At 43.0% G+C, this 25,208-nt stretch overlaps 1 protein-coding gene across 2 annotated transcripts in view; it reads left to right on the forward strand.

Annotated features, from left to right (window-relative positions):
• The first annotated feature begins 14,968 nt into the window (after positions 1–14,968).
• LOC122057111 (PH, RCC1 and FYVE domains-containing protein 1-like) overlaps positions 14,969–25,208 on the forward strand; it is a 32,169-nt gene continuing 21,929 nt past the window's right edge. For both annotated transcript variants that reach the window (XM_042619112.1, XM_042619113.1), the window contains exon 1: positions 14,969–15,891. In XM_042619112.1, the coding sequence (XP_042475046.1) occupies positions 15,844–15,891 (48 nt within the window). In that variant the 5' untranslated portion in view covers positions 14,969–15,843. The remainder of the gene's footprint in view (positions 15,892–25,208) is intronic.

A 25,208-nucleotide genomic window follows, 5' to 3' on the forward strand; every position in this document is an offset into this window, starting at 1 on the left:
AGTAACCCAGAGCTCTAATACCAGTTTTTTAGATCAAACACCAAGAAACACGAATAATAAAGAGACAATAGATCCGTACGACACAGAGATTTAACGAGGTTCACACACCAGGGTGGTGTGCTACGTCCTCGAGCAAAGAAGAAGATGATTTACTATACAGAAGAGAGATTACACCCTAGTAGCGGTGAGGAAAAAACTCGCCCTGAAACCCTAGCTGTATGAAAACCCTAGAATACAATGACTTTCTCAATAAGCAACAGTATATTATATATACTCCAAAATTGCAGGTCAACCCATCGGGTCATGGTCGATCCAGTCGAACCATACCACGGGGGCTATGCCTCTGCACCCCCATACGAGATCAATGATGGGCTCCAGGCTTGGCCCTATCGGCCTAAGCCCTCTGCTTCCATCACAGATCTCAGAAAATTTTCCATTCGGGTTACCACCAAAATATGTCGGATCAGGTCAATCTTCAAAACGGGTCAAGAATTCGAGACAAACTTAACAGCTTCTTATGTTTGTGATAACATCTAGATGCATATTACATATTGAGGTGTATTCTGCTATTGTTCAACATAAGGGACAAGTTGTTTGAATCAAAGTTTAAAGTTGAGGGTTTTAACTATGGATATATATGGCCAGACTCCAAATGGAAAGATACTATATTAGTGTTGCCCGAGTGGGAGGATGTTGGGTTTTGTGCCACACTAATATGGTTGATCCATATAGGCCCATAGTGGTTTGGCACAGTCAAACTATTGTGGGAGTAGTTAGAGCAGGGTGGATAAGTAGTCTCATTATGGTCCCTACAATCACATTACGTGAGGCACAGTTACTCACAGAGCTATGGGAGAGATCCATGAGGGAGACTGAAGAAGTCCTTAGAGGTTTTTCGTGGGACCAATCTTCAAGAGCGAGGAACCTGAGTTCGTGGTAAAATTTTGTGGACGCTTCCCAAGCTACAATACATGTATTGTTATAGTCCCATTAATTGTCCCTAATACACAATTTCTTTTATGTAACAACTTTCCCTAGTTTGTGACTATTTTAAGAACTAAGAAGGGGAGATCCTTTGTATAATTTCCTCAACAAGAGTTTCAGAGACTGAGAGTCAGAGTCTAAGAGAACCATCAAGATTGGAGATAGAGAGACCATCTACTCCTCCGTCCTCCAAGGCTCTAACATCTTTGATAGTTCGGCCACCACCACAAGCCACGACTTCTAGCAGGTACGCTATGTATGTACTCTCTCTCTCTCTCTCTCTCTCTCTAGTTTCAATTGTGGGGCAGAGAGCCATCAAGATTGGAGATTTTTAAATTATTGTTACTAGGTTCTCGCTTGTTCCTTGCTAAGTAAATCTGATGTGATTATTATGCCCAGATTTGATTGTGTTAAGCTTTAAAATTTCTTAGGTGGGTGAGTTTGTTAAAGAATACTTGTGCTTATTTTGGGCCAACTGGGAAATTGAATGTATGTGAATTTGCTATTTGCTCCCTTAAGGTTGCTATAGCCAGAACTTCCCTTTACTTTCTTACTACTTCTCATATGGATGATTGCATCGCTTAAGATTTGTTATTTGGAAGTGCTAGTTTTACTAAGTGAGACTCAAGTCACTCAACCAGTCAACCCACAAATGGTTTTATTGATTTAGTTGAGTTATAGTGATGTAATTATAGTTATCCATTTTGTGGATGTTTTTTTTTATTTAAAGTACTTTTTCTTTTTTTTGCATAGATGATGGAATGGGGTGGGATGTGGACTAAATGAGAACTTTTACCTAGTTTTAATTGTAGTGCATATTTGAACTACAGTAATTTGCTTTTTTAGGCATGCATGTAGCCTCTTTTTAGTATTCTATATCTTAAGTAGAGATGCTAATTGCTTGATAATACAAATACATACAATAAATTATAAAAATAATATCTGAGTTTTTTGCCCAACTTTTATTTTGATAAACGAAGAATCCTCAAATCTGAATCCGGATTCTGTTTTGACCCCCTTTTTTACCAAACTCGTAAATTAACAGAACGAATTATTGTGAATAATTCACGAATCCAAATTTGTTAACCATGATCATGATATCAATCTGAGACATAATATATTTGAGTAGATAAATAATTTATTGACATATTCCCTTGTATGCCCGCCCCTCTTTTTTTTATTTTCTTTTGTTTTGTTTTTTTTTTTTCCCATCGATTTTTAGTGTTTTCTTTTACCACTTGGCCACCTCTAGTTTGACTTAAATTTGACATATATTGGAGCCGAACTAAGAAACTCTCAAGACTTGCTAGATTAGAAAAACCTTTTCCATATGGTGACCTAAATAAAAAAATTTCTTGTTATCACTAACCTATTTGAGGAAGTGGGGTAGCATGAATTTTCCTTTTAATGGAAAGAAGGAAACTTGATTAAGTTAAAAAGAGGGTTTGGAACATAGCTTGTGGTTCTTTGTCACTACTTTCCTATCCATAACATTATAGGCTACATTGTAAAGGTTCAAACTAGAATGTTGTTAGGCTTTTACCAAAATGGATATTTATACAAAAGATGAGCATTTTCCAAAAAAAAAGGAAAAAGAAAAAAAAGAAGTAAGGTAGTCCATGGCCAAAGAGATCGATTGCCTATAAAAAAAAAAATTCTCAGTTCTTCTATGTCGCTCTATATCTCATTGACATCCCATCCGTCTTTTACCAAAAAGAAAAAAAAGACATCCCATCCTTCTTCTGTTGCCTTCGTCAAACCCTGAAAAAGGCCCCATGCTGCTACTTCAAAATCTTTTCCTGTCATCAAATAGTTCGCATAGAGTAAGACACAATTCTCTTTTGTTATAAGAGCAGTTGCCCGTCCAGTAATTTATTTATTTTTTTTTTGTTATTTGTTACTTCTATAATAGCTAAAACTTTTTTATGAAAGAAGGGAAGGCATGTTCTAGTGGGGCATGACAATTGTATCTTAAACAATAGTATGCTCATAAAATGCACATGAAACCCCTTTATTTGGGAAATCCAAAATACGATTTGATTAAATTGAGTATTTTCATTTAAATAACCAACTATTTAATTTTAAGGTTGAATAGAAAAAAAATATTAAGAAAATGAAATCATCCATTTGGTGTCCACGGTTCATTTTTTTCCTTCTTTTTTTCTTCTAAATGAAACAGGTAAAAAACAAGAAGAAAAATAGGAAATGTTTAATCATGTTTTAACATTTGAAAAACGTTCCATTTGGAAAAAAAAATCATATGTCCCCAATAATTTTCCCAATGCCAAAACCTTCTTTGCCTCCTTGAAACTCTAAAGAACTGGAGTGGTGAATAAGGATTTAGTTATTGATCAGCATATGAAATTGATCTGGATCGAATCAGATGGGTGCGAATCGATCACTCTTGCCCTCACTTTGAAAAAAAAAAGTACATTTTCTTTGTGGTCCCTGAAACGGTATTGGTAACCGAGCTAGATCGGTTAGGTATCGATATTAGTCTCAACCGATACCGATATAATACAACTGATATGATTGATTCGATATTGATACTTTGAACCATGGTGGTGAAGAATCCATGAAGAACTTTCGCTCGATCCCTACTGTCCCTCATCCCTATCTCAGTGAAATTGGATAGAGAGACCTTTTCTATGAAGAAAATATCTAGTTCGATTCCTACTCTCCTGTTACTGCCGAAAATCTGTATGAGGGTGAGCGTTGATCCTGCACAAGCACAGAAGGCAGAGGCTCGGAGGTATCTCCGGGATTAGTCCTCCGATGCCCAAGTTAGAGACCGGCAGAACAATTTTTTCACAGGAATAATGGTGTGAGCGTATTGACTTACCTACTCTGTCTTTTAGGGTTCCCTCTTATAGGACTACTCCTTTTTCCAGTCCTACTGGGTTACGTCTTCCTTCCTTCGTGGGGAATATTCTCTATCTAGGTATCCCCTCCTTCGCACGTAGTTAGAGTCCTCGCGGCCTCTATCGGTTGAGGGGGGCTCTAGTCTCCCTCTCTTCCTGGTCTCCGGGGTTATAGTCATAGTGGATACCCCTCGGTTGGGTGCTATGTGTCCTTCCCTTAGATACCACGTGTTCTTACTTCACTGAGTGACTAATTTGAGAGCATCAGCAGCCCCCTTACTCCCACTAGGAGGCTCTTCTAGTGGGAGTAACGACGTCTTCCATCATTTTCCTTCTCTTTCATATTCTCCTCAAGCCTTCTTCCTTCGGCTTCGGCTTTCATCCTATCTGATACAAAGACCTTAGGTCAAGTCTGCTCGGCCTTGGCCCTTCTAGTGGGAGTAACCACATCTTTGGTCAGGTTCGCTCGGCCTTGGCCTAAGCTCCCAACCGAGGATTGGACCTTCGGTCAGGTCCACTAGGCTCTGGCCTGAGCTCCCACTCCTAGGTGAGGACCTTCAGTCAGGTCCATTTGGTTTTGGCCTGAGCTCCCAACCGAGGTGGGTACCTTCAATCAGGTCTACTCGACCTTGGCCTAAGCCCCTAATCAAGGATTGGACCTTCGGTTAGGTCTGCTTAGCCTTGTCTTGAGCTCTTAACTGAGGTGGGAACCTTTGGTCAGGTCCTCTTGGCCACTCGGCCTTGGCCTGAGCTCCTAACCAAGGCGAAAACCTTCGGTCAGGTCTGCTCAGCCTTGGCCTAAGCTCCCAACTGAGGTGGGGACCTTCAGTCAGGTCCACTCGACTTGGCTTGAGCCCCCAACCGAGGATTGAACCTTCGATCAGGTCTGCTTGACCTTGTCCTGAGCTCCTAACCTAGGTGGGATCCTTGGGTCAGGTCTGCTCGGCTTTGGTCTGTGCTCCCAACTGAGGTGGGGACCTTCGGTCAGGTCCACTCGGCCTTGTCCTGAGCACCCAACTGGGGTTTAGACCTTCGATTAGGTCTGCTCGACTTTGGCCTAAGCCCCCAATCGAGGTGGGGATCTTTGGCTTGGTTCACGATCGATACAAACCTCGAGAGTTATTGATGACGTCGCAGCACCATTAATGCTCGGTCAGTCGTATCGTCTTTATTCCTATTATAAGGAGTGGGGGTCCATTTGTGGGCCACTTTTGTTTTTCCTTCAAAGATCCTTCCTTCGGTTTCTGTGTTCCCTTCGGAGAGCTTCCTCTCTGTCCCAGTTTCTTTTTCTATAGTGTCTCGTTCGGTTCAAAAGTAAGTACCATGTCCAGTTTGTCTAGGTACAATCCCTCGTCCTCCGAGAGGACAACGTCCAACCAAAGGGGTTGAAGCCCTAGGGGGATCCAAGGGATGTCCTCGGGCTCTTCCCCTGACTCGCCTTCATCCTGTGACTCGTCATCCGCAGCCTCACCATCTGGGTCCGAGGGTGGCTCAAATGGTGAGGGGTTCCGGAGAGGGTGCTTGAGTCCCGTGCCCGAACCCAAGACTCCCTTGAGGTGGAAGCTCTCAACATCGTTTCCACCATCGATGAGTTGGAGTTGGAAGAGCTAAGGGCCTCCTACAGTATTTTGGATGCCTTTATGCTCCGACTGTCGAAAGCGATAGACTGAGCCAGCTATCGAAACCCTGAAGAGTTATGCTTATATAAAGAGGCTTTTAAGGCTGGCCTTTGGCTTTCTTTCTACCCCTTTTTCGCCCAAGTGTTTCGGCACTACGGGATTTGTCCGACCCAGCTGACGCTGAACGGATGGTGGTAGATGCTAAGATTTGTCATCCTTTTCTCTAAGTATCAAAGGCCTCTTACCCTTCCCCTCTTCATCAATTGCTTCCTCCTCCAGGCCAGTAAAGGGCTTTCGGGCTGGTACTACTTCAGCCCTCGGAAAGACCTTCGGCTGCTGAACAGTTACCCCACGTCGATCCATGGCTAGAAGGAGAAATTCTTCTTTGTGAGTTCGTCAGAGGGGGTGCCCTTCAGCATAGGATGGGACATCCCCGATCTGAGGATGATGAACTCCGCTCCTACCCTTCTTGGGACAGACGCGGCGTCGATGGCGATGGCGAGGCATCAGGATACTTGTCCTCCTATTGAGTCCGATAGTCTTAAGTTGAATGCCATTTTGTTCAGATTTGGGCTTATCCTGGGTGAGTCTTAGACCTGTCCAAGTGCATTTGGCATCGGAGCTTTGTCCTTCATACTAACTTCCGTCGTGTCCTTTTGTAGTGCAAATCTCTAGGGTCGAAGCTAGGGCCACTGTAGCAGAGAGGCAGGCCCAAATAAGGGAGGCCAGGGCACGGGACACGCAGTAGCAGTAGAAGCAGAAGAGGAAGGAGAGGAAGGAGAAGAAGAAGGGGGCTCCCACCTCTGAGGCTCCCCCTTCCAAGAAGAGGGCTAGGGTTGAAGGACCCATCACCGATGCAGTCCAGGCCCTCACCGCTCCAGGCCATAATGTATCGTCTGCCCAAGATGCTTCTCTGGTGACTGACTTCTAATCCAAGGGTCACCCAAGTCCGAGCTGAGGTTGGCTTCATCCCCCATTGGTCGATCAAGGAGGACGAGACTCTATCCGTCGGACGTGTAGCCCAAGAGTTGGTACAGAAGGGCAGCCTTCCCCGAGATGTTGCCGAAGCTCAACGCTAGGGGATGGCAGCTATGATAACTAGCACCTGCATCTTTATGGCAGGGCTAAGCTTAGCCTTTGGCCTCTTATTTATTATAATTGCGATGTTCTGACCATCGGTGTCTTGCGCAGGCTCAAAACCAAGTGGGTCAGTGGGCGATCCGGGCCAAGGCCTTGGCCCGAGACCTTAAGGCTTTCGAATGTGAGACCCTTGAGAATGAGCGTTCGATCCTCCTCAAGAAGGTGGAGCACCTAGAGGCCGATCTTCTTCACATTTGCTAGGAATGTGATCGGAAGCTTATGGAGCTAAAGGTGCAGATAGCGACGAGGGTTCAGGAGGCCGAGGTCCGAGGGGCCAATAGGTACAAGGTCTTTGAGGGCTTTCGAGAGGAAGTCAGGCGTGCCATCAATCCTAGGTTTACAATGGGTGCTATCGAGGTCCGAGACTGGGTCCTTGACCATTATCAGGAGGTCTCCTTCTAGGACAGCAGCCTCATTTTTTAGGAGGGTGTCGAGGCTGCCCTAACTGCTATCGAGGTGGCTGACGACGAGGGTGGTAGCCAGGAAGAAGAGGTTTAGCTTGTTCAGCTACAACGTGAGGTGCCTCTGACTCCTGGCCACGATGGCTCCGATTGGGAGACTCTCCACCATGTCAAGGACTAGGCCCTAAACCTGATGGACGCCCCCTAAGGCTGCCTCTTCCATGTTCCTTCCAACCTTCGGGCTCAGTATCTGGGGGCTTCTCTTTTTTGTTTGTGGCCTTCAGGCCTTTTCTTATGTAGTTTTAGCCTTAGGGCTTTCTGATGTAATCTCAACCTTCGGGATTTTTGATGAATGAATGCTCTAATTCCTTTGGTTCCCTTGACTCCTCACCTTATGTCTTTCTCTTTTCTTTTTGAAGTCCACTAAGGGATCTTTAGCCCACCGATTGGTGCACGAAGGCCGAGAGCCCTTATGCCAGTACTTTCTCCCAAGTGTAATATGTGCCTCGGCCTATCTTAGTACGAGGCTTGGTCTTAATGCGTCGGTCGGACTAAGGGCAGGAGCCTTAGAGGGAGGCCTTGCACAAGTAGGATTTCACCAAGTGTTAGTGTTTCCCTTCAGCTCTGGTTGAGGGAGCTTTCCTTATGTATGGAGATTGGGGGGTGCCGTTGACCTGTTCTGCCCTAGGCCAAACTCTCAACCGAGGTAATGACCTTCAGGGTAACATCTTTCGATCGTGTTTCCCTCGGCTTTGGCTTGAGCCTGCAACTGAGGTGAGTACCTTCGGTTGGGTTCCTCGGCCTTAGCCTAAGCCCCCAACCGAGGTAATGACCTTCAGGGTAATGACCTTCGATCGTGTTCCCTCGGTCTCTGACCTAGTCCACAATCGAGGTATAGACCTTCGATTGGGTCCCCTAGCCTTAACCTGAGCCCCCAACTGAGGAATATTTCTTAGAGACTTGTCCAAAATCAATTGCCATAAACTAGCTTATATATTTTTCGTAATAAAAATCCTTTGAAATGCCCAGGGGTGGAAAACTACAAACTGAGACTGTTTTAAGAAGCAAAAAATAAAAACTAAGTAAATGTGCATGCTACGACTACTGATAAAATTTTATTAGGTTCTTCGAGTTCCATGATCAGGGTACCCTTTCTCCCTCTGTAGTCTTCAGGTGATAGGACCCTGGTCGTATTATCCTGGTGACTCTGTAAGGTCCTTCCCAATTTGGAGCTAATTTTCCTTGATGCTTCAGGTCTGATATCTCCGGCCTTCTGAGGACGATGTCACCCATTCTAAACTCGTTTCTTCAGACTTTAGAATTTTAATGCCTTGCAACCTTTCGCTGGTAAGCAGTGATCCTTTCTTGCGAGGCTTCTCGTACTTCATTTATGAGGTCTAAATTAGCTCAAAGCCCTTTATCATTTTCCTTTTTATCGTAGTACTAAACTCGATGGGTCATGGCTCCTACCTCCACTAGGAGTACAGCTTTGGTTCCGTAAGTTAAATTAAAGGGTGTTTCTCTGGTGGCGGACCTTTCAGTCGTGCAGTAAACCCAAAGGATGCTGTCTAGCTCTTCTGCCCATAACCCCTTGGCATCATCTAGCTTCTTTATTCCTTAAAGCAGGGTACAATTGGTTACCTCTGTCAACCCATTGGTTGACGGGTAATCGACGGATGTTTTACTGCAGTTGATGCCAAGGGCTTCACAAAATGAGTCAAAAGTTGGGTTAGTGAACTAAGTTTCATTGTCCGTTACCATCACCTGAGGGATCCCAAATCAATAGACTACCGCCCTCTCAAAGAAGTTTCTTATATTCCTTTTAGATATCGTAGCCAATGCTTCGCCTTCTGCCCACTTCGTGAAGTAGTCTACCGCCACCACAATAAACTTTCTTTGTCTCGTGGCTAGGGGGAATAGGCCCAGGATGTCTATTCCCCACATGGCAAACGGTATCGGGCTTGACATGGAGGAAAGCTCAGTAGCATGCTACCTAGGGACGGGGGTGAACATTTGACACTTAACGCACTTCTTGACAAACTCCTCTGCATCTTTCCTCATTATCGGCCAGAATAGGCCCTGCCTCAGTACTTTGTGGGCCAAGGCCTGGCTCCTAGATGTTGGCCACATATCCCTTTGTGTACTTCTCAGAGTGCATATTCGGGGTCGATAAGGTTCAGGCACTTAAGGTATGGTGTGATGAACCCTATCTTGGATAACGTCTCGTCTTTCAGTAGGAACCATGCTGACTGCATTCGTACCTTCCTCGCCTCATCCCTGTCTTCGGGAGCACTTCCTCCTTCAAGTACTTGATTATAGCGTCCATCCAGCTAGGGCCGTTCTCACCAATGGGTAACGCCCCTTGGGCACTTTCGGTGTTTGGTTGAAGTAATACTTCAAAATACACCGATTGTCTGAGGTCCGTGAAGTTAGAGGTGGCCAACTGCGACAATGCATCTGCACTGGAATTCTCCACCCGCGGCACCTGCCTTACCTCGAACTCTTTGAAGGCTGCCACTTTCTCTCGTACTGCCTTCAAGTATTTGGTCATCCTTTGTTCCTTTACTTCATAGTCTCCATTCACTTGTCAAACCATGAGCTGCGAGTCACTGTGCACCACCAACTCTTGTACCATCAAAGCCCATGCCAGATTAATTTCGGCTATCACTGCCTCATACTCAGCTTCATTGTTGGAGGCACTGAAGTTGAACCGTAGGGCATACTCGACCTTGAATCCTTCGGGGCTGACTAGTATGATACCTGTGCCGCTTCCCACTCGATTGGATGCACCATCCACATACAATGTCCAAGTCTTCCCTGCCCAAGCCTTGACAACCTCTTAGGGTTCATCTGGGAGCGTTGTCTCGACTATGAAGTCGGTTAAGGCCTGTGCTTTTATCACAGTTCTTGGTTTGCATTGGATGTCAAATTCTCCTAACTCTATCGCCCAGTTTACTAGGCGGCTGGATGTATCCGGCCTCTGTAGTATCTTTTTTAGGGGTTGGTCTGTGAGCACGCATACCGTGTGATTGAAAATAGGGCCTCAGCTTTCTTGCTGCTATCACCAGTGCGAATGCCTCTTCTCCATCTTTCTGTATCTTGTTTCTACGTCCAAAAAGGTTCGAATAACATAGTATATTGACCGTTGTTGTCTTCCTTCTTCCTTTATCAGTACCACGCTTACCGCCACTGCCGATATAGCTAGGTATAACGGTAAGGTATCTCTGGTGTTTAGCTTCGTCAGTAGCGGGGGCATAGCTATGTACTCCTTCAGTTGTTTTAAGGACTTCTCGTATTCCTTCGTCCGTTCGAACTTTTTAGATCCCTTCAAGGCTTTGAAGAAAGGAAGGCACTTGTCATCTGCCAGAGATATGAACCATCCCAGGGTGGCGACCTTACCTGTCAGCTCCTGGACTTGCTTTATATTCTGTGGTGACCTCATATCTTGAATGGCCTGTATTTTCATTGGGTTGGCTTTGATCCCCCTCTCCGAGACGATGAAGCCAAGGAACTTTCCCAATGCTACTCCGAATGCTCACTTCGATGGGTTCAGCTTCATGTTGTATTTCCTCAGTACTTGGAATGCCGTCTCTTGGTCTCGGATATGGTGTTCTGCCTTCAGGATTTTCACAAGCATGTCATCCACGTACACCTCCATGGTCTTGCCGATCATCCACTTGAAGATCTTGTTCAATAACCTTTGGTAAGTGGCCCTTACGTTTTTTAGCCCGAAGGGCGTTACTTCATAGCAGTACAGCCCCCCTTGGTTACGAAGGATGTCTTCGGGACATGGGCCTCGCACATCTTAATCTGATTGTACCCTGAGTATACATCCATGAAGCTCAGCGCCTGATGTCCTGAAGTGGCATCGATGAGAAGGCCTATCTTTGGCAGGGGGTAGCTGTCCTTTGGGCAGGCCTGAGTATACATCCATGAAGTTGATGCAGATCCTCCACTTCCCGTTTGCTTTTGGGACTATAACCATGTTGGATATCCATTCGGGGTATTGGATTTCATGGATGAACTTGGCCTTTAGCAACTTCTTTATCTCCTCATCTATCTTCTACTGCCTCTCGGGGGCAAGGTCCTCTTCTTTTGCTGTACTAGCTTCTTGGTCTGGTCGACACTCAGACAATGCTCTATTACCTCTCGGGCTATGTTAGGCATGTCTGAGGCTGACCAGGCGAAGACATCACAGTTGTCTCAGAGGAACGAGATGAGATTTTCTCATTATTGCCTTGGCATTAAGGCCCCAACTTATAATTGGCAAGTGTTATCCCCTTCTTTGACATTAACTTGTACCAGCTCTTCTGCCGGTTCCCCCTCTGATGATTGGTGTTGTCACGTAGATTTTCTATCGGGAGCGCCTCGCCTACCTTTTCTTTTCCCCATAAGGTGGTGTTGTAGCACTTTTGGGATGCCATCTGATCACCTCGACACTCACCTACTCCGTTCTTGGTTGGAAACTTCATCTTGAAGTATGGTGTGAAGACGGCGGCCTTTAGCAGGTTTAAGCCGACTCTCCCCAATATGGCTTTATGCCGAGGTGATGTCTACTACTAGGAAGTTGATCATGACTGTTACTTAGCGGTCTTTGGTGCCGGCCCTTACTGGTAACTCAAACAAGACCGGGGCACCCGAAAACCCTTGCAATGGGTGTTCGACCTTCTTTAACTTTTCTCTTCTAGGCCCATCTTCTGGAAAGCTTCAAGGAACAGGATATCAACTGAGCTGCTGTTATCCACTAAGATCCTTTTTACTCTGCAATCAGCTAAGGTCATGATGACTACCAGGGTGTCCTCATGTGGCATCTGCACCCCTTCCAGATCATCATCCGAGAAGGAGATAACCGTCCCTGTCTTTACCTTCTTGTTTGACCTTCGAGGAACAGGATATCAGCTAAGCTGCCGTTATCCACTAAGATAGAATTTCCTCCAGTGGCCAAGCCTCCACTGATTGTTGCTATGACCTTGGTTGGGCTTTTATAATCATCCTGGGGGCGATGGTCGGCTTCCTCATGTGTTTAGTCCCTTTGCCATTCCTGGTTGCCTCTGCGGGCTGGCCCCCTTCTTTCACGACAGCTTTTGCCATCCCTTTGGTGATTGTCCCTGTGGTCATTGTCGTCTTGGGCATCTTCCTTCTCGCAGTCTATAAATCGGCCTAGGTATCCTCTTCGGATCATTCCTTCTATTTCCCCCTTCAGGTGCCAGCAATCTTCGGTGTTGTGGCCGTGGTCTCTGTGGAAGTGGCAATATTTGTCCATGTTGTGCCTCTTGGGATGTCATCCTATCTTCCCTTGCCACTTCATGGCCCTAGCATCCGGGGTGTCCTTTATCTACATTAGCACATCTGTCCCTCTTCGGTTTAAGGGGGCATACTTTTCAAACTTCTTCAGCGGGCTGGGTGCTCGATCATGTTCAGACTTTCATCTTTTATCTTAGGGAGGCTTATCATCACCTCTTGAGGTCCTTTTCCTCCCCGCCTTCCCTTCAGCTTCTTTGTCAGCTCGGAGGGTTTCTTCCATCTGAATGTACTTATCGCACCGAGCCCTTAACTCAGCTAGGTTCCTCGATGTATGCTTCACCAAAGACCTTTTTAGCTCTTTATCCTTGACACTGCCCAATAGGGCCGTGAACTCTTCTTTAGGGTCCATACCTCTGATTGTGGTCTTCTCCTACTGGAAGCGCTTTATATAGTTTCGCAGTGACTCTCCTTCATGCTGTTTGACGTTGGTCAGATTCAATGTGGTCTTCTGAAGGGGTTGGCTACTGGAGAATTCCTTCACAAAGAAGTAACTCAAATCATTGAAGATGTGAATTGATTTCGTCGATAGGCAGTTGTACCATAGCCTTGCAGCTCCTCTGAACGACAAAGGCAAGGCGCGATACATGATATTTTTCGAGACTAGGTGAAACTGCATCACAACCTTGAAGCCTTCTAGATGATCGACAGGGTCCCTAGACCCGTTGTAGGTATCGTATTTGGGCAGACAAAAATCGACTGAGAGCGGATCCCTCATGACCTCATCAGCTAGAGCCGTGTCATTAGTGAGGTCTGGCTTGCGAGTTCCTATATGGTTTTCTGCTACCTTCTGGATCTCGTCCTTCAGGTTTAGGATCATCTGCTTTAACCCTGAGTCTTCATGTCCCTAACCATCTTCTTGGCGTGGTTCCTCATGCCTAGCCCCTGTGGGGCTCATATCCTCTCTTTGGGTGCGGGGCTTTCCCTTGTTGCTCGGTTTTGAGGATTCTAGTCAAATCTTATCGACCCTGAGCTACTCCAGTCCTCGTCTTGAACTCAATCTGGCTGGACATGGGAGCCTCGCGCTACCCCACCGATCTTCTGAGAGATGGCCTTAGAGACCTCCTTCATTATCTTGGCCATTCGGTTATATTTCTCCTGAAGGGCGTCAAATTGCTCCTTAGTCACATGATCCTGCTCCCTCGCAGACCCTTCCAGATCATTATTCCCCCGTTCTTCATCGATGTCTGTCGAGGGGGGGAGAGATTCTGAAGGTTCCCCCTCATTCATATTCATACTCAGTGCTGCTCTTGTGTTTCTTATGATTGTAGGTTTTTCCCACTATTACTCTGTCGTTCCCATGGACGACACCAATTTGTTACTGCCAAAAATCTGTATGAGGCTGAGCACCGATCCTGCACAAGCACATAAGGCAGAGGCCCGGAGGTGTCTCCGGGATTAGTCCTCCGACGCCCAAGTTAGAGACCGACAGAATAGTTTTTCACAAGAGTAATGGTGTGAGCATATCGAATTACCTGCTCTGTCTTTTAGGGTTCCCTCTTATAGGACTACCCCTGTTCCCAGTCCTACTGGGATACGTATTCCTTCCTTCACGGGGAATATTCCCTATCTGGGTATCCCCTCCTCGCACTTAGTTAGAGTCCTCGCTGCCTCTATCAGTTGAGGGGGGCTCTAGTCTCCGCCTCCTCCTGGTCTCCGGGCTTATGGTCATAACGGATTCCCCTCGGTTGGGCGCTACGTGTCCTTCCCTTAGATGCCATGTGTTCTTACTTCACTGAGTGACTAATTTGAGCATATCATCTCCCTCATCTCTGTCTCGGTAAAACCGTTTCTAAAATAGGTTTACCAACACACCATTTTTTTAGGCAAGAAATGATTTTTTTAACACATAAATATAAAATTCTGGTTTTGACATGAAACATCGTTTTTTTTCTAGAAATGTTATCGAATATAGCCTAACTATTCTAAATAATTCACGAATTATGGCCATATGATTTTTTTTGCGAGTCATAATATATGTTTTACTTTCGGTCAGTTTGGACTTCAGAGTTCATGCAATCATAGACCTATTTAAGACACTTTGATTACATTTCATAGCTGAATAGAACTGCCCGAAATCAAATAGTTGCCATATGAAAGATCCGATGAGTTCAAATTTTGTGGAGATTCAGATTCTAAAGTCCCCCCGATCATAAGTAAAATTTCTACAGAAACAAAATTTTGCCTTGTGGCAAAATAGAAGTTTGAAAATCAGGACCATGGGATGGTGCATTGTAATGGTTAATGACATAAGCATAAATGAACATATATAGGAAGCATGTTGATGCATGGGAGGATATTTTGTTGTATTAGATTTTTAAATGTAGCATGTGCTAATTGAAAACCTATACTAGCTGTCCAATTTGGTAAAATTGTAATGGTTAATGCCATGGCATAAATGAATATATATAGGAAGCATGTTGATGCATGGGAGGATATTATTTGTCCTTTTTGTTTTTGTGTGGGGGGGGGGCGGGTGGAGGGTGTGGGGCGGGGAGTGTTTGATTATTTGTCATTTTTTTTTGTTACATGCAAAATAACTCACAATTCACAGACCGAACCAGTACCGAACCATTAACGAACCGGCCATCACAATTCATATCAAGTTTAAAAACAAACCAATTCGGTTGGTGAGGTGGCAATAACTGGCGGAAATGGAACATAAGAGAAAAACAGTTAGAAAAGAAAAGAGAGGGAGGGACTTGGGGAGGCCATGGGGGTTGAGGAGGAGTTGCATGCTAAGGCGCAAGTAAATATACCTGCATTGCATTTGCCCTTCTTAGCTTTCATTCTTATCAACGCCTAGCAACATCCGGAACACCTTCGAATCAGAACGCCTTAGCTTTTCAATCATTATTTCTCCTCCACGATTAAAGCTAAGCGACCTCAGATTTGTTGAAAATGGCAGATTATTGGTCGATCCTTCAATAATTCACGCAATTTAGGTAGATACATTAGTTTTCCACTTTGATTTCCCCTTATTTAGGCGTTAAATGGTGTTTTCAGGCTGGGTTTGCGAGGATTGAAGATTTCAAGTAGCTTGGGATGGAATGCGTGGAAATTTAGGGTTCCATTGAAGGGTCTTAAGCTGCTGCAGAGCTTAGAGTTTTTTAGTTGGGCATGGCTCATGATACATCGAATATGGTTAATGGAGTTGGTGTTCAAGTGATAACTTTTATTGCATTTCGCTTTTTTACGTTCCCTTGGTAATGGGAGCTTAGAATGACAGCATTCTATCTCGAAGGAGAGATTTGTATTTCTTTGTGCCGCTGAGGAGGAGAAGAATTAAAGTGCATAGGGATCGCCTGTTATACATCTTCCTGTGTTGGGATTTTGGATGGAGTTCCTGAGTATTCATTTGAGTTCTTCATCTTCATGGAATGAATAAAGAATTTTTGCTCGGCCTTTTAGCGCAGAAGTCGCTGTAAGGTTTTTATGGGGCGTATTTGGACATTGTCTTGTTACCTTCCAGAAACTTTGTTTTGTTCAAATGGGTTTTATTCTGCACGGGGGGCAGTTCCTGATCTTGCAACGTGAATGGCTGGTTTGCAGAGGACTGGTCATTCTGAGAGGGATGTAGAGCAGGTAATAATGTGCATTATCAATTGTTCATGGAGTTCGTATTCTATTATATATAGTTTTAACTCAACGCCTTGGAATAGCAAAACCTTCAAACAATGCAATTACCATTGATTGCCACTGGGAACTGATGAAACCTCTAAGCAATTCAACTGTACCATTGGTCACTTTAATTCATCAGGACTGTAAATATGGGAAGGAAAAATTAAAAAATTTATGATAAGTTGAGAAAACCAATTGACTGAAAGTATATAGCCAGGTTGCAAAAATTGTTTCATCTGTTTTTAAAATTTATTGCGCTTAGATTCTTTGTCTTGGTAGCTTTCTTAATAATTGTCTAGTTGTTCATAGTGCTTGTTTTCACTATAAACATATCAATTAGCGGTATCTAAACGCCATAGTTCAGTAGATGGCACAGCCATCATATTGTTCAATACTTTATGGACTAATTAATATTGAGAAATGGCACATACGTAGGATCAGGAGCTGTGATCTAAATATTGAGTTAAGATGATTGGAAATATTACGAAGGCTAAAACAATGTCACAACATGATTGGTCTGCCCCAATAGATGATGACTAGGTGAGGGAAATTTGAGTGAGATTATTTGTTCAGGTGGAATGCCAGAGATTGTAGCTGTGAGTATGAGGCATTCAAGTTGAAGGATCTAAAAGGGGTAGAAGTACTGAAAGGATGTAAGTTCTAATAATGCGAGGAGACTTCAGTGAATGGTGAAAGAGTACTCTCGTGGCTGAATGCAATGGGACAAGGCTTTGTTGCCTGAGTCACCGTCCAATAAGTGGAATATATTATCAATTTTCAAATTTTTTGTAGTTTTATTTCTTTTTCTTTTCATTTCTTTGCTCCCTCCTCCTCGCATAGCCTACAATAAATTCTTATGATGTGCATTATGCCTGTATGCTACCTGATATTAGAGTTGGTTCTCTGGCTTAAACATTAGAATGTCTTCTCAAGTGCCATGTAGAGAGGAATGGCCTCTAACAACAGAAATGGTATTTTATTCTCTTTTGCTTATGTTGGTCAATTGGAAAGTTTGGATATTAATTCTCTAGTGAAATATTAAAGTTCTATTTGGAAATGGCTCAGTAGATTATGGATGAACTTGATAAGAAAAGTATCAAATAGAACAAAGAGTAGTTAAATATGCTATTAATTTTTTTTTGGGTGAATAAAGTAATTCATTACCAAAGGAGAAGAAAATACATACAAACCCCTAAGAAAGGGGGAAGGGGAGAGGAAGGGACTAAGGATCCACCCTCAAGGAAGGGAGGGTGCCCTAAGCAAAGAAGGGGAGAGACCCCAGGATACAATAATGTGACTGTTCCTTGGGGAGGCAATACAAGTTCTGGTCACTCGAGCAATTTTTGCTTTTATATCAGAGGAGATGGAGTCCTAGATCTGACTAGTCGTGCGAGAGTTGGATGTCCATTTCCTCTGGTTATGCTCCATCCAAATCTGGTTGATGGTAGCACAGAAAAAGCAAGTTGACCCACAATGTCACAAATAGAAGACCCTGCAAAAGCTATATACACCCAGATCCATTCCCTTTGAAACGGTAGAATAATCCTGTTTCTAAGCCAGGATTTTGCGAGAACCTGTTTTGAGATAGCATAGGATAAAGGCACGCAAAGAAGAGATGCTCAATGTCTTCAGGCTCGGACCTGCATAGGCAACATAAGGGGGAGGTAGGAATTCTCTGACTGATGAGGAAGGCTTGTGTAGGGGAGGCAGCTGGAGAGGGCAAGCAGTAAAACTCTAACGAGGGATGTGATGCTTGAACGAAACAATCTTGTGCCCAAGAGAATGAATGCCCCGAGCTTTGATGAACTCCCAAGCCGCTTTTGAAGAGAAGCAACCATTGGAGGAGGGAGACCAAATGATGCGGTCTTCTCTTCTCCTCTGAGCTCGAGTGATGGGAGGCAATGAAGACCAAATATCAGCCAACTGCGAGCAGCCAGGAAGTGAGCTTTTCTATCGAATCCTTTAATAATCTGATTGGAAAGGAGGATGTTATCACATATACTTCTGCTAGGGATGAAGGCCGATTGGTTCTTACTGACAAGGGGATCTATCACAAGCTTGATCCTGTTAGCTAGAATCTTGGCAATGAACTTATACAAAAGATTGCATAAAGAGATTGGCCTGAAGTCCTTCATGGCATTCGCACCCTCTTTCTTAAGAATAAGGCAAAGGAAAGTGTGGCTAATCCCTTTGATTTGGCCCGGGTTGAAGAAGAAGCTCTTGACAGCTTTGATGAGATTAAACTTGATGATATCCCAGGTAGCAAAGAAAAATCCCATACTAAAACCATCCGGGTCGGGAGCTTTGCTTGGCTTATGGGAGAGGATAACCAATTCAATTTCCCCATTGGTGGGAATAGCTCATAGTTTTTAAGGCACTGCTAAGGCGTCGCCTTACCAGCGCCTTGGCGTTGATGCAGTCTAGAGATGGTAAGGCAGTGCTCCGCCTTATGTGAAGTGGTGCCTTATGGGTTTTTTTTTTTCTAAACACATTTTAAAATTACTTGATGAAGATTCCAAATATAGATTTTTTGTTGGTAGGTGTATGGTTTTGTTAGTACTTGAGATGTATGGGATCAACTTTACTCCACCAAAAATAACCATAATAAACAAAACAAAAACACGATTCACAAATAGGGTTTGGATTTTTTGTTGGTAGGTGTATGGTTTTGTTAGCACTTGAGAAGGAATCAAGGAACAAGGAAGAACCACTGATCCAGGCAAACATTTTGCTCCGGCAGCGGTGAGCTTTATTCTTCTCTGACAGGAGTAGAAATATAGTGGATGACCTTAGGGCTTAGGCACTTATTTTGGCATCATAGAGGTAAGTATAATTAATATTTGTATTTTATGTCTTCTTTTCTTTATATTTATAATTTTGTTTTATAATTATGTATTTATATTATATGTTATTATGTTAGTGATTTCTAAGTATAATTAATATTTGTATTTTTGTTTTCTTTTCTTTATATTGGTAAGTATAATTTAATATTTATTTAACATATGAGTAATAGGATTCAACTAGGATTTGAGCCAAATAATTGGTTTTATAAAAAAATTACACAGGAACGCTTTAGTTGATAAGGCGACGCTTTATACCTGCCTTATCGCTAAGGCGCTCCGAAAGACCCTCAAACGCCTCCGTCGCCTTACCGCCTATAAAAACTATGGAATAACTTGGAGTATGCTGGTCAAATTTACAGCAATGAACTTGTTTAAAAGACCATCCTGGATTTGGGAGATTGGCCTCTGGTCTTGCTTGAAGAGGTCTTTGAAGTAATCAACCGCCACTGCTTTGATATCTTCGACTTTGTGGACCTGGGAACCATGGCATCAATCTACATGGGGATGGAGTTTAGGTTTGTTCTAGCCTTCAAAGAACAATGTGAGTAGGCTAAGTTTGTATCACCAAGCTCCAACCAACTGATTCTAGACAAGTGTCTCAGGAAACTCTCCTCTTTGGAAAGGAGAGAGGAGAGGGAGGCTGACGCTACTTTTTCTTCCTCCGCCAAAAAGGAGTTGAGGGGATCCGATTGCAATGACACCTGAATAGAAGCAAGAATGTTCTTGCAATCAATAACCTGAGCTGAAATATTTCCAAAAGTGTTAGTATTTCAGGCTTTAAGGGCCTCTTTCACATTCCGAAGCTTCTGGCAATGGTGATGAGAGGGGACGAGAATGCATGGATGGGCTTGATCCAAGCATCCTTGACAACTGGAAGGAAGTCAGAGTGAGAGGACCACATATCAAAGTACTTAAAAAGGTTTGGGACCAAAGGAGATGTAAGGTTGAACTATTTAGGAAATAGACTTATGTTTAGAGATACCTGGAGGTTCAAAAGAGGCATGGGAAAAGGGAACGATGTGAGCCGAGCTTCATTTACTAACATTCTGTCCAGCTTGCAATCAATATAGGAATTCCCAATCCTTTTATTATTCCAAGAGAATTTGAGCCCTACCCATCAAAGGCCATTCACACCATTGTCCTCGATGCATTCATTGAAAGCATCACTATGGATCATATCAATAGGACCTCCACCTTGTTTTCATGGCTGAAATGAACAACATTAAAATCTCCACAAATGCCCCAAGGGAGATTCCGAGATTGACTGGCAATAATCTGAAGATCATTCCAAAGAGTCTCACGGTCAGAATGGTGGTTAGAGGCATAAATGGTTGTGAACAGGAAGGTAGTGCTGCAGGAAACATCAGTAATGGAGAGGTGGAGGAATTGGGTCAGGAAGAATTAAGGGACACCAAGAATTTTGAAGGGTCCCAGATGAACCAAATCTAACCATTAGGGTTGTGGGGATAGTTTGTGAGGAAAGACCTACCCGGGGCAACACAGAAAGCAATACGGGAAGCCAAGTTTTCCTTAACATGAGTTTCAATAACGCAAGAGAAGCCTGGCCGGAGCTCTTTGAAAAGCGAAAGAACAGAAGCTTGCTTTTGGGGGGGTGTTAAAGCCCCTAAGGTTCCATATCAGGCCTTGGGAAATTTAGGCCTGATTTGGGGTAGGTACCAAAGGCTCCACTCAGATGGGGCCGTCTGGAATATTGGCTGGCCTTGACTTGCTTCAGTGCTGGCAGGAGCGAGTGGAGGACGATTTGTATTTGTCAAGGTGAGCCTTTGAGTTGTGAACAGAGGAATGGGTTACCAAGGTATGGGAGTTGGGTGTAGAAGGAGCAGTCCCAGTCCGGATGGGGTGGATCAGACCCGAAGGAGTCGGATCCGAAGAGGCAATAAGAGGGCTTAAGTGGTTGGGCTGATAAACTTGCTGGTCATTCGAGACAGGCCCATAATGGTTTGGGTTTGTGGGCTGAGGGGCAGTGGTTTTGTCTAAGGGAGGAGGGCTTAAAGTGTGGGCCTAATGGACATTTTGGGCTTTGGAGGCAGGCCCAAAACGGCTTGGGCTAGTGAGAGGGGGGCTAAAGGGTGGGAGGGTGAGAAGGTCATTTTTGGAGGACATGATATCCAGCTGTAGGCTTTATCAGACGGTCTTGAGGCTTCTAGCGGCATCAAGGAAGAGTTCAACTCAATCGGCGTATGAGAGTCTTGCAGAGGAGATCTCGATAGGGGAGATCTGCTGGCAGGGGATTTCGATCTCGTCATAGGAGGCAAACGAGAGGCATGAGGAGGAGGAGAGAGCACTCTTCCATGCGGGGGAAGAGTAATCATGGCATATTTCCATCATTCTCCCATTTTATTAGGCATCATTTGGTAGTAGGTGGTAACATTCTATTGTTGGAAGACGTATTGTCATATTGTGGGGGTGAGGCTGATGCAGAAATGCATCAATGGAGTGATCTATACCCATCTGGTATCCAAACAATGATGAACTGGATCCATGTTTGAATCTTTGGGTCTAGTAGGATTTTAGTAGCCTATTTTATTTAGGAGAATAATATCTTTATTTTATTTTATTTTGATTTATTTTATCAAGTTGAGTACGTAGGAGCTAGGAGCAGAGTAAGTTTTCCTTGTTAGGGTAGTTTCCTATTTCAGTTGAGTTTCTATTTGTCTTTTATTTTTCCTTTAAATTGGTTGTAACCGATAGACAAATCAAATTGAAGAATAAAGTTATGAGTTGAATATTATGGTGTGTGCCTGCGGGTTGTGTGTGCGCAATTCTTTTCTCCCCCCTTCGTTGTTTGATTCCTCTCTCTCCCTTGCAACTCTGAGACCCATCTCAGGGATTTCTTCACTTCCCCTTTCGGCCCTCCATCAACTTGGTATCAGAGCCGAAGAGTTCTCTCCTTCGTTCTACCTCTCTGTTTTATCCTCTTCTTATCCTTCCATTTCTTTCTGCTACATGTAATAATCCACCGAAACCCTAACTCCTCTTTGATTCCTAAACCAGCAAACCCCTCCACCTTCTTATTCTTTCTCTGCTGTAACAAAGAAAAAAAAAATCTCGACAGTAGCAGTCCACTTCTCGACCCTGTTGAAATCCTCCCCTTTGCTTCAGTTGAAATCTCCCTCCCGATTTTCGGGTTCCGCTAGCCAGAGAAGAAACAAAAAAAGAAAAAAAGAAAAAAAGAAAAAAAAGAAGAAAAAAAAAAAAAAAGAAGAATAAAAGAAAAAAAAGAAAACATAACTAGAAAAGAAAACATACCTGGGTTGACGTCTTCTGCCGTGAGTGGTCTTCTTTAGTTGAAATTATAGCCTTCCCCTTGCCAACGTCGTAAGTCCATCCCGTCGTTGGCCCCCTTTCCATTCCACCGCATGTAGTCGCTCCTTAAGATTCCACCACTGTTTCCCTGCCTCGGTCTGCCTTGTTGAGTTTCCATCTCCAATTAGAAGAATCCCAATTTGTTGGTATAAGATACCTATTTTTCTCTTCCTTTGTCGGTGTTAAACCCCACCACTCATATTAGTATATTGCATCATCATTTTTATTTTGTTCTTTTCCCGAATTACCCCCTTTTTCCTATTCTATTCCCCATTGTTCTATTTTTTCCATACTTTCCAAGTTTACCCTTAACATCTAAGTTGTGAAATACCTTGTGATTCTAATTGATTTTCCCTATAATTACAGCACTGCCACTCATTTAGGGATTTCAATTAATTGCAAATTTTTCACTTTGTTTTAAACTTTTATTCATAGTTGGCACGGCGCCAAGGCGGACCAAGGCGGTGGAGGGTTGTCTAAGCGCTTAGGCGAGAAGGCGCATGCCTTGAGGCAAACAATTGTTATTTTTTATTTTTCCTATTTTCTAACATTATTTAGTAAGCTATATATACCTTGTATCATAAAAAATCAAGATTAAGCAACATCAAGTCATTAAAAAATCAACATTTAACCATATTAAATCATAAAAAATTAACATTAAGTCATATTAAGTTATAAAAAATAAAAATTTAGAGGAATGCTTTGGTTCTATAATAAGTTTGACTGGTCAAATGGTATTATTTTTACATGAGACTTTTTGTATCAGTTATAATATAAAACCAGCTTTCCAACAAGTCTAAGATTACTTAAATCTAAGTTGTAATGACAAAATTATGCTCCGGTCAAACTTATTTTTAAGTGCGCGAATGCTGTTAAATCACCTGAATGAAAATAAGTTTGACTGGTCAAATGATATTATTTTTACATGAGACTTTTGGTTTTTAGCAATGTTTTAACATGATAGAATTTATAAAATTTTCATAATTGAGAAAAACTCCAGCATTTAAAAGTTGAAAATCGCCCTTGTAACCAAAATCCAGTTTTTCTTCTTGGACTGGGGGGTTATTTTTAGCAATGTTTTATCAGAATTTGATTTTTAAACTATTTTTATTGGATTCAAATAGGGGGTATTTGTTTATTTATGAAAAATATAAAAAGTATTTACTTAAATGATATTTGGCATAAATAAGTGTCAAAACACAAGGTGGCATGCAGTGCAATAAGGCAACTGTCGTCTAGGCCCCAGGCAAACCGCCTGAACGGCGACGCCTTAAACTATTTTTATTGGATTCAAATAGGGGGTATTTGCTTATTTATGTTACTACCACCCTTTACGCTACATCATGGAGGTTGATTGATATGCTTTATTCCTTTCAATTAGAGATGATCTCCGTATCCTGTAAGCAAAACTTTGTGGTTTCTCTCACAACCAGATGCAAAACATGTCTGTGAGAGTACTTTGATAGCAATCTTCCTCAATTTCGGTGCTGAACCCCCATACAACACCCACCATTCAGCTGCATTATAAGTTACAAAAAGTACAAAAGATTAAATTAATTTCAAAATATTTAATACTTGTATAACTAATATACTAAAATTTGAATTGCATACCGGTATCAGTATTCGTATGGCTTGCGAGTGCGGCGGGGGCTCAAAAACTGCCTAAATGCATCCCTAAATTCTTTTGTCGATTACAATTAGAAAATAGTTAACAACTAATACTTTAAATTGTAATTACTAAAATTTGGATTGCATACCGGTATCAGTACTCACCTTAGTATCGGCTATAGCTTGTAGACCGGGCCTTGGTTGTAACTTGGCATCCCCCTGCTTCACTACTTCAAAAAGGTCCAGATTCAATGCAAGTCTATGGCTATACTGATACCTGGGGTTTAAATAGTATTCTGAAATCAGACAAAAATGTTATTGTCAATAACTCAATCTTAACATTAATACATTTATACATCATATAAAAGAATGTAACATGCATAGCTTACCAACCTTATGCAATGGATGTGTTAGTTGGCGCTCACTACATTATTCTATTATGTTTATAAGTTTTTTGCTTCCACGTGGATTGGTAGCGTAGACATGTTCTTTCATCATTTCCACAGCAATATACAAGCTTGGCAAGGTGGGCTTGAAAGCAGAATCCACCATTTTCATCATGCCAACAATTGGTGGCAATTTTCACCACTTTACCCCAGTTGTGTCCAAAACCCATCTAATGAAATTGCTGCTTGTGCTACCCTACCACTAGGGGATCCTGATTCCCTCCACCCAAACCACTCCTCAGATGCAAACATGGATCTAAGATCGACTTTCTTCGACTCAAATCTCTTGAGTGCAACATAGTTGGTGGAAAATCTTGTGAGACCGGGCCTGACCAAGTCCCCCCAAACTTCTCCCTTAGTAAGTTCAATGAAAACCCGTGATTATATACAAATGTTCTGACTTGCCTTGACCTCTCAACCACACTCTTCACAATTTTTACTTTCCCCATATTCTTCAACATCAAAACAATGCAGTGTGCTGCACAAGGAGTCCAAAAGAGTTGGAATCTACTATTGTTCATCATTTTCTAACCGGCATTCTTGTAGTTGCTTCTGTTGTCCGTGACAATTTGAATAACTTTATCTATCCCAACCTCGTGCACTACCTCCTTCAATAACTTGTAGATGTATTTTGCTTCGTTTGTTTTTTTTAGATACATCAACAGATTTTAGAAAAATTGTCCGTCCATCATAATAAACTATAAAGTTGATGATGGACTATCTTGTTGGCCATGTCCAACCATCACACATTATGGTGACCACGTAGCTCTTCCATAATACCTTCAATTAAGTTATTCATGCTTTCAACTCTTTCTTCTCCTATGGCAAATACACATTCATCATCTTGTATGTAGTGGGCCCCTTTATCCATGGTCCAGCCTTAGCAGCAACATCAACCATCTGTTGGTAATAGGGACCTGTAGTGGCTTTTGTTGGGATACTATAAAATAACATCCACTTAGATGCAGCCTCCCCAACATAAGTCTTCATATTTGCCTACATCCCCTTTATCTTATGCTGCTTGCTGCCTTTTTTTTTTTTTATACCTACGGGGATC

The sequence above is a fragment of the Macadamia integrifolia genome, chromosome 12, assembly GCF_013358625.1.
Source record: "Macadamia integrifolia cultivar HAES 741 chromosome 12, SCU_Mint_v3, whole genome shotgun sequence".
Lineage (NCBI taxonomy): Eukaryota > Viridiplantae > Streptophyta > Magnoliopsida > Proteales > Proteaceae > Macadamia > Macadamia integrifolia.